This window comes from Salvia splendens, chromosome 21 (genome assembly GCF_004379255.2).
Source record: "Salvia splendens isolate huo1 chromosome 21, SspV2, whole genome shotgun sequence".
Classification (NCBI taxonomy): domain Eukaryota; kingdom Viridiplantae; phylum Streptophyta; class Magnoliopsida; order Lamiales; family Lamiaceae; genus Salvia; species Salvia splendens.
In genome coordinates this window covers 2,823,618-2,834,041 of record NC_056052.1, presented here as the reverse complement: position 1 = coordinate 2,834,041, position 10,424 = coordinate 2,823,618, and the positions used below count along the sequence as shown (strand labels likewise).

The window sequence follows — 10,424 nt, the reverse complement described above, 5'->3', positions numbered from 1 at the left end:
CCATCTATAGAATCTAGTTAATTGCTATAGTGTGTTTTCAAGCTGTACCTTAAACTTAGAAATTTGTGTTTTCTCTGTAGAGGTTGGGAGGATACGCCCTTCTCTCACCGCCGGCGGCGAAAAAAAAACATTTTCTGTGCGCCGCGAGCCAATTTGTGTTTTCCCTAGAGGTTGGGAGAATTTGTAAGAGCATTAGAGTGTCCACTATAGTGGACACGCCCTTCTCCCGCCGCCGGCGGCAAAAAAAAACGTTTCCGGGGCGCCGCGAGCCAAATTTGTGTTTTCCCTAGAGGTTGGGAGAATTTGTAAGAGCATTAGAGTGTCCCCTATAGTGGACAAGCCCTTCTCCCACCGCCGGCGGCCAAAAAAAAAACGTTTCCACGGTGCCGCGGTCAGCGCCCCCCGCGGCTGCTCATGTCTACCACTATAGGGAGCCACGGTGCCGGCGCCTCCTCGGCGGCCATCTTCCGAGGCCATCAAAGGCCTGGAGATCGGCCACCACTAAAGGCCTTCGCTCGCCTCTCCCAAATGGCCGCTGGATCGGTCATGGCCGATGGAAAGGGGCCATGATTGGCCCATCATTGCGGCGATAGCTATTGGAATATGTAATTTTTTTATTTTTTTAATTATTTTTTATCTATATATACCTTCATGCCCCATTATTTGTATTCACCCTATTATATCTTTTATGTGTTTTTTTTCTTCTTTTTAGCTGAATGTAGGATGTTTCTTTTTTTTTAATAAAGTACTCCCTCCGTCCCAACTAAGTTCAGTCACAACTTTTGGGCACAGAGATTAATATATTGTGTTCAGAGAGAATAATAAAAAAAGGGTAAATTGCTTCAAAAGTCGTCAACTTTGCAAATAGTTTGGTATTTCCCGTAAACTTTAAAAGTTGCATGAAAAGTCATGAACTTTACTAGGTGTTGCAAATTTCCCGTACGACCCGACCCGGTACATTTCCGGCAAAAACTAATCCTACGTAGCTTGCCGGAGGCGTGACATGGCAAAATCTCCGGCAGAACAATAAAACGACGTCGTTTTTTAGTTTCAATTAAATTAAAATGTATATCAATTTAGGGTTTATGTCTCTTCTCTCTGTGACAGAAATCTCAATTCCCGTCGAGATATCAACTATTTCTTCTCCATTGCGACATGTAACTGGTCGCGATTCGTCAATCTACAATCCCATCGTGTTTCCGGTGAGCCACGTAGGGTTAGTTTTTGCCGGAAATGTACCGGGTCGGGTCGTACGGGAAATTTGCAACACATGGTAAAGTTTATGACTTTTCATGCAACTTTTAAAGTTTACGAGAAATACCAAACTATTTGCAAAGTTGACGACTTTTGAAGCAATTTACCCTAAAAAAAAGATAAAGAGAGTAAAGTTTTTTTTGTTAAAAAAGAAAATGACTCAACTTAGTTGGGACATCCTAAAAAGGAATAAAACTCAACTTAGTTGGTACGGAGGGAATATGTTTTTATAATTTTTTTTTATCTTTTACTGTTTTATGTCATTTTATTTGATACCAACAATTAAAAATAAAATATAGAAAAATAATGCTGACGCAGAAATAAGATGGTTTTAGTTCGAGAAGAAAATGAATATGAAATTATAATAGATTTAATTTGAGTCTTTCATGGAATTATAAAGAAAAATGCACAAATTTATGTAATCCTTTGTCCCTTTCTGTGATATTAGTTGGAAAATAAATAAAGTAGGAACGTATTAACAAACGAACAAATTCCTAAATCAAACTGTACATTACTACAAATGACCTTGGTAGCAGCCAACACAATGAACATTAGGATGGCAGCTTGCTCCATGAATTCCCCCTTTCCACACATGACCTTGATAGTAGCCAGCACAACCAACACCGCCACGTGAGATATCGCCTAGCTCTACTTTTCGCGCGTCCGTCTTATTTAAACCCAGTGACTCTCGCGGCATCCCAACAGCTCTCGGTGCTGCATAAGTCGTCTTGAACCCGCTTATTGAGGAGTGCCTCGCCCCTAGCCGCTGAGCCTATTAAAGACTCTAGCCTCGTTTTGAGGCTAGAGAAAATGGACACTTAACCGTGGACGGAGAACAATTGCATACTTCTAAATTAAATAAAAACAAAAAAAAAGGAAAAGGAAAATATTAATCTTTAATCTTCATGAATATGTTTGGTATCTATGGGAATGTTTAGATTGAAATATTATATCTCATGATTGGATTTGTATTATGTTTTGTTCATGAGATTGAATCTCATAACTTAATCTTAGATGGATAATTATATGATAATAAGTCAGTCGTCCTCTTCTAACTAAAATAATCTCATCTAATCCTAGATGAATATTCATATGATTGAATTAACACGTAGGACTATTTTTTGTGTGGACAGATGGACATATGATAATAAGTCAGTCGTCCTCTTCTAACACATTGAATGGGAGCAATTCATATAAGCTAATTTTGTGAATGGTATTGAATCTCTAAACCGTCGCAACATGAACTTTAAACTCATGATATGTGATTGATCGGTTAAGAAAATTAAATGAAATTCTCGTAATGAATGACATTCAAATTAAGGACCACAAAATCATTGGCATAAGTTATGAATATATTGTAGATCATGTGCCATATAATGAATGACTCAAAACGATTTTATGTACTGTACAATATTGTGTCTTTCTTTTTGTTGTTTACAATAAAATATTATACTTTCTATACATGTCTTGTTTATCAGCTATGGAACTGACTAAAATTTAACTATTTAAATAAATATTTTACCATTTTAATTTGTGATCTTATGACTTTTTAAATAATCATTTATGCAATGTTATTGACTTAGTTTTGAAATTGAATCACTAGAGTCTAGAGGTTATGAAGACAGGTCAATAGTCATGATTCATGGATGTTCATTCTTTAAGTTTATTATTTATTAATTCAGAAAAGCATCATTACATGTGACGATTATTGAATTTGATGCAAACAAAAAACATGTTATGATTGTGATTACATTAAAAACTGATTTTTTTATGCATTTCATGAATATATAATTGTTTGTAGTTAAAATATAAAGGACATGAAAAGAATAAAGTAATAAGAGAAATACTATATATAATTAAAAAAGTATTTTCTCCGCATGGGTTCAAACCCCGTCATTCACTAAGAAACTTTGGGTTTTAATCCGTAAATCCGGTCGAGCAGGATTAGTCGTATTTCGCCAAAGGCATACACTTGTGGTCAAATCAAAAAAAGAAAAAAGAGTACTCCCTCCGTCCTCGAATATGAATCTCAATTTTCTATTTTAGTCTGTCGGCAAATAGGAGTTCCGGTTCATATTTATTATAAATGGTAGTAGGGTCTCACATTACACTAACTTTTTTCCATCCACTTTTCTAATTATATTTTAAAATTTATGCCGAAAAGAAATAATACTCCTAATAGCAAATGTAGCGAATACAAAATATATTGAAAGTAGTAGTATCTCAAATTCATGAACCATGAATAGAATAATGTTGATCTGAGTAGATGAAGTGTTAAAAGGAATCTTTTTTGCATGGGGTTGGTGGAATCTGATCAAGCTCCACCTCAACATTTCCCCAAATCCTATACAAAATCACACTCTTCACTCCTAAACTATGAAACTCATCATTCATGGGGATTGAAAGGAAGCTTTTAATTGGGGCAAGGCGCTGCCTTTCCACCTCTAATGTCGGACTTCAACGCGCCGCCGCTCCTCCGTCTCTGCCGCCTTTTGACTACGATCCCAAGCCCTACGACGGCCCCCGAGCTGATGAGGTTTTCGAGAAGCGAAAGCGATTTCTGGGCCCCTCCCCTTTTCCACTACTACCAGAAGCCTGTAAGCCCACTTTTTTTGGATTTATTATCGATTGGAATTATGATTTTGAGTTGCATATATGTTTTCATCAAAATTGATTTTTGTTTGTTGCAGCGATTGATTGATTTTAGGATGTTGTGAATTGATTGTAGTAGTAGGGGTTGGATGGATTTGGAATTTTGGATGTTGTGATGAATTTCAGTTCATTTGCTTTTCAGTAGTGAATGTAGTTTGAAGTAAAGATTGTGTTTGTTTTTTTTGTTCAAAATGTGAGCTTTGTGAGATTGTTTGTGTGAGATTGGCTCTAGTGGTATTGGTATTGATGAGTGCTGTTGTTGTTTCTTGGATTGGGACAGTTGAACATAGTTGAAGGGAAGATGCAGTACTTGTTCGATGAAAATGGGAGGCGTTATCTCGATGCGTTTGCAGGCATTGTGACAGTGTCTTGTGGCCATTGCCATCCGGACATCCTCAATGCTATTGTCTAGCAAAGCAAGCTTCTTCAGCACGCCACCACGATATACCTACATCACGCCATTGGTCATTTTGCAGAGGCTCTAGCATCTAAAATGCCCGGAAATTTGAAGCTAATCCCAATCATCTGGATATTTTGTGCATAGGTACCTAAATCACCGTATAAGACATGTTTTGTAGTGTACTGATTTAATCGTCTGTAACATATTTGATTTATGGAATGAGAATACCTTTATTCCTCAATTAAACCATTGTTGAGGTTTTGCTATATTATGTGTTATGGATAATGTCTAAAACCTTTGTGATAGCATTGGCATGCTCACTTGTGCCATCGAAATGTACTTTCGATAAATTTTTCTTGGGATTGCAGGTTGTGTATTTTGTAAATTCAGGGACTGAAGCAAACGAGCTTGCTATGTTGATGGCTCGGCTGTACAGTGGGAACCTTGGCATGATTGCAATGAGGAATGCATATCATGGTGGAAGTTCTAATACGATAGGGTTGACGGCTCTCAACACGTGGAAGTACCCCATTCCTCAGGTTTGTCTTTAATCCGAGTTTAACTATGTCCTTTTTACAACTTAATAGTTCTCTGTGTTTTTATGAAAAATTGGGGCCTTTAGGCAACTATGCTACTATACATCGATGCATTTAACGTTGTTTTGCAGTGTAATCGAAATTTATTAATTATGCTTCCTTCATAAAATCCAATATGTATTTGATCACTTGAGTAATTATGCACCTTCTGAAGCCAGAGAGCTCATATATGCATCTTTCTTCGCTTCACTATCATGTCCACAATATACTGCATTAGCCGTCTCGTTCAATGGAATTCATTGTTTTCACAAACTTGATAGGGTGAGATTCATCATGTTATGAACCCAAATCCATATCGAGGAGTGTTTGGCTCTGATGGCAAGCGCCTATGCTGACGAGGTACAAGACCACATTGATCACGGCACATCAGGAAAAGTCGCTGGGTTTATTGCAGAGACGATCCAGGTTCGTTACATCTGCTTATACGAAGCATCAACCCTTCTTTACAGCCTCGGTTCTAACTATTGTTCCGTGCTGTTACCAGGGAGTTGGTGGAGCAGTCGAGTTAGCCCCTGGATACTTAAAATCTGTCTATGACATTGTCCGTAAAGCTGGTGGTGTCTGTATTGCTGATGAGGTGCAAACTGGATTTGGTCGGACAGGAAGCCACTATTGGGGGTTTGTGACGCAGGGAGTCGTTCCTGATATAGTCACTATGGCTAAGGTCTCTGTAAATTGAAAGATCTTATCTGATTCTCTAGCTCTTTTTTATTCGACTGACTATGGTAATTTGAAAAATGCAGGGCATAGGAAACGGTCTGCCACTTGGAGCAGTGGTAACAACTCCCGAAATAGCAAGCGTATTGTCTCAGAAAATACAGTTCAACACATTCGGGGGCAACCCAGTCTGCTCGGCTGGTGGACTAGCAGTGCTGCAAGTTCTTGAAAAGGAGAAACGGCAGCAGCACTGTGCGGAGGTTGGCTCTCACATGCTCGGGCTCCTTAGACAACTGCAGCAAAAGCACGATAGTAGGTTTCCTTCACCACTCTTTCGTAAGATTTTCTCATGCGCTGATGCTGTATTTACCGTTCTGTAGTAATCGGGGACGTGAGAGGGAGCGGCTTGATGGTGGGGATAGAACTCGTGACTGACCGGGAGAAGAAGACACCCACCAAGTCAGAAACTGTGGTTTTGTTTGAAAGCCTTAGAGGTTGGTTTGCACCAACTTGTTGATAGAGATAGGACGCGATGAGTTATGCTACTAATGAAACGAGTTTTTTGGTGGCTGTAGAACTCGGGATCTTGGTCGGGAAAGGCGGGCTTCATGGGAATGTTTTCAGGATAAAGCCACCAATGTGTTTTGGCAAAGATGATGCTGGTTAGTCTCTCTCCCTCCTCTCTATTTCTGTTGGATTTGTGATGGAGTTTTGAGATGATGAATTGATGCAGATTTCTTGGTGGATGGACTGGACTATGCCATGTCCAAGCTCTGAAACTGGATTTATGTTCAATCTAATCTCACTTTTGTGAAAAAATAAACTTGTTTGGCATATGTTTCATCTTTCAACTGTTTGTTCTTTTATTGAAGAGATTGTTCAAGTTGTTTGAATTTTCTTCTTATAAAATTGCAGCTTTCTCTTGTAGTTGTAATTGTTATGCTCAATTTTCTCTAAAGAAAAACTAAACAAGGGAAATAAAAAGGAAAAACAAAGATAAAGGAAAAAACAGAATTAGTCTTGGTGGTTCACACTATTATTTAAAGGTTATTGGCGCCTAATATAACGAAACTTTTCAAAAAATTATTTTTGACTAACTTTTAAACTTGACATGTAATATCACGAACTTAAATAGTTGTTGAATTTTCCAACCAACGATAGAATTTGGCTACATTAAAATGAAATGAATAAACATATTTGGCTTTAGGTACTTTGTAATCACATTATTATCATTTTTTTCAGCGGTAACAATATCTAATGCGATGGCGAATGAGATATGTCCGTATTCTGTTGCCGTTGGAAAAAATTCAATTAACTATTTTAGTTCGTGGTATTATACGTCAAGTTTAAAGTTTACAATTTTGTTGAAAAGTTTACCCCTTATTTAGATGTCATATTTCTATTTTCGTTGGAAAATCTCCCACAAAAGAAATTCACATACTGAATCAAGACATAAAAAGAAAATGTAAAATGAAGCTGCTTTATTTTACACTTTAAATTTACATACTGAACCCAGACATAAATATACCTTTAAACAAAACAAAAATTATACTCATAAGCAAAAAAAATTAATGTGACACACACTTCCTTGGGGCTGGGGAAAAATACCGAAATACCCTCCTTATCGTACTGAAAAAATACCGAAAATATCGAATTTTCGGTATACCGAAATTTTCGGTAAGGTATAATACCTTATCGAAATTTTTCGGTAAGGTAACGGTATGAATTTTCATATACCGCGGTATACCGCGACATACCGAAATTCAGTATATACCGTAAATTAAGGTATATACCCTGAAATATAAATATAATTATATATAAAATATTATATTTTATATATTTTTAAATTATAAAATGTATGGTGAAATATAAATATAGATATGAAAAAAATATATTTATTTTTTAAATAATAAAATATAAATAATATTATAAAAACTCAAATATTCTATTTTTATTGATATTGAAAGTCAGGTATACCGCAAAAGTATGGTATACCGAATTTTGGTACGGCATGGTTGTTTCGGTAAGGTATACCGTACCTACCCACCCCTACGCTTCCTCCTGATAAATCATCTAATTATATTTACAAATCTTCGATCAAAAATGTGCACACAAACATTATGCTAGCTAAATATACACACCACCACATAGGTGATGACAGCTCCGGCAAGCTACGACGATTCACGAGGCCGCGAAGACCAAAGCGAGCTCAACGCCCGGAGACGTTGAAAGTACTCGCCCAAAGCAAGAAGCCCCCGAGCTGCCTGCCGGGTGGTCAGGATCCGCGAAATCTGCTGCAGAGTTTCCTGCCTCAGATGGTCTGCCTGTTTTCCATCATCAAGAATTCAATACGAATTTTTTCGTCGTCGAGGCTAAGGCATTTTAGAATCGAAAAATGTGTCGTGCACGTTACCTGACCGACGAACCTGGCCAGATCATCCAACTTCTCAATGGCAGCACCGACCTGCGGGAGGTAATTCCCTTCTCCGAGCTGTTTGGCTATTGCTGCCCCGAGAATTTGGTGGAGCCGGTCCATCCCCTGTGATAACGCGTCCTCTGCTTGCTGGCACGATTGCGCGAGATTTCCAAGATCCAAACGTTGTTGCTCAGTCAACGGCTCCAAATGTGGTAAGAGAACCTGAGCAACAAACCATACGAATTCTTCGATTTAGACTGAACCAGATTAATGACCACTCGACTTTTTAAAATGTTCGTCCCAGAAAAGAAAGAACGATTAATTACCTTTAGAAGCTCAGAAGGCCGAAATCCGCCAATCCAGAAGAAAAAGCGCTCGCCCGAGGTTTTCCACATGCCAGACATGAGATAGAAAACATCGGTCTTCGCAGCTGTGGCTTTCATTTTGAAAAGATCGCAATAGTGCCTAAGTCCGCCATCAACGAATATTCGCAGCTCCACGTCTCCCGTTTCTGTCGATTGCAAAGCGTTCCTCAGATCAGCTAGCTGCCTATCCTGCTCTTCCACCCAGTGTCCATACTCCAGTTCGAACGTAGCAATCCCTGCAAAGCGATGAAGCTATAACACACTAATATTTGTAGCAATCCGACATCAAATCACGTCTTTTTGCAACAATAAGTACTTCACAATCTTCATTTTCATATCTCTGTGTTACATTTTCCGGAAAACAGACATCATAGAATCGATTTTTTCTTCTATATTATCGACTAATGAGTAGATGAATCGCATACGACTAAACGAACCTGGATTCATACTGCCAGCATAAGATAGCGGACTAGCATCTAAAGCACTTCCAGTGTACATCCCCTGCAGCAGTAAGCACCTTCTATTAACGCGTCGTCAAAGTAAATACACGGTAAAATAATTACGCATGTTTACCTGTTGCCGGGCTCGGCCAAGCTCTTGCTCTAACTGAATTAGTCTTAGTTTACTGCTTTCTAACTGCTGAACATAGGCCTGCAACCAAATTGCAAGTTAGCTCCAAAATCAAGAGGTAAGCTCCACTTCATCAACGAGCAACGTACCTTTTTCCTTAGACGACTTTTACGAGCAGCCTCACGGTTCTGTGCTAGACGCCTCAACACCTACAACGTAAACTCCAGTTTATCATCACTATTAAGAACATTTAACAGAACCAATAGAATAGATGAACGAAATGAGAATCAGGAAATGCAGATATCGAGATTTTGTAACGAGATATGCATAAGAAAAGTGCCATTTATCAGATACATGTAAAGTATATACATTAACCAAACGAACGAGTGCAGCGTATATGTACCTTATCGGGAGGTTTACTTGCTTCTTGGTCGTATTTATTCGAATGTCCAACGGTTCCATGTGAAGTATCCTCTGACTAGACGCATAGGGAGAAACAACCAAGTTAGCCAACAAGTTCACAGACACGAGCTACGATTTCTGTTAATCGTACCTGATTGTCTAGTTTGGGGTCGACCTCCAGAATCATCGGGGTAGATGCATCGAGACAGTTGTTACCTTTGAAATCTCCCCACATACTCATTTGATGGATTGGCTCGTATATCCCCATCCGTCTTGATGGAACGAATTGCGTGGACGTTGAATTCATCATCGTTGGCTGTTTAACGAAGCCAAGAAACAGAACGGAATCAGCCACTTAGGTCGAATATCAGATGTCATTAGTCACACAAGAAGGAAGAAGCCATCAAAGTTGAACAGAATTGGATAGCACAAAACATGTAATCAAGCAATCACATTCATTGCATTATAAGACAAGGCAGAAACTCCCAAATCAAGAACTTAAGTGGAAATTACTTTATCATAATGCACAAGGTAGATATTGAATTCAGATTCCACATATCTAATCTATTTTAAATCAATTAATGATCTCAAGAATCCCATTCACAAAATCACAAACAGCATCTGATCCTCACACTTTTGTGGAAATCAATAATTAAAAACAAACTTGTGCAAGTTAAACTCAGCATCTCAAATTGATGATCAAATCAAACATCAAAGCAGTAAGAAAAATTGAATCTTGCAATTACAAAGCTCAATAGAGAAGCTAACAAACACCAAAACATACTTGTATTATTATTGTCTGTGTGAAGGTCAACAAGAGCTACTCTACATCAAATTTTGTCAACAAAAGGAGAAATTCTTGATCTTGAATAAAAACCATAGCTTGAAATCCTCTTTATCATGAGAGAAAAAAGTCAAATAAATCAAGAAAAAAAGGATCTTTGAAATGGAAACTTGAGATAAAAAAGAGAACAAATATCAAGAATCTGGTATTGGAAGACAACAAGAGGTTCCAGGCTATATTCCTCCCATCCCATTTATCAAATTTTATATTCTTGAAGATGCAAAAATTTTATGATTAAAAAAAGGCTGACCTTTTATTGGAGAGGAGA

General features: G+C 38.1%; 1 protein-coding gene and 1 pseudogene across 1 annotated transcript; one reads left to right on the top strand and one right to left on the bottom strand.

Moving 5' to 3' along the window:
• Window positions 1–3,587: 3,587 nt before the first annotated feature.
• On the top strand, window positions 3,588–6,402 carry LOC121783814 (annotated as a pseudogene).
• Window positions 6,403–7,485: 1,083 nt separating this feature from the next.
• Window positions 7,486–9,786, bottom strand: LOC121783275 (TGACG-sequence-specific DNA-binding protein TGA-1A-like). The gene is made up of 9 exons (XM_042181304.1): window positions 9,766–9,786; window positions 9,464–9,628; window positions 9,314–9,388; window positions 9,060–9,119; window positions 8,914–8,991; window positions 8,778–8,841; window positions 8,302–8,576; window positions 7,973–8,197; window positions 7,486–7,883 (listed from the first exon to the last, which is right to left on the bottom strand). Exons 1-9 carry the CDS (start codon window positions 9,769–9,771, stop codon window positions 7,731–7,733), a joined length of 1,101 nt encoding a protein of 366 aa, XP_042037238.1. The 5' UTR covers window positions 9,772–9,786; the 3' UTR covers window positions 7,486–7,730.
• Window positions 9,787–10,424: the final 638 nt, after the last annotated feature.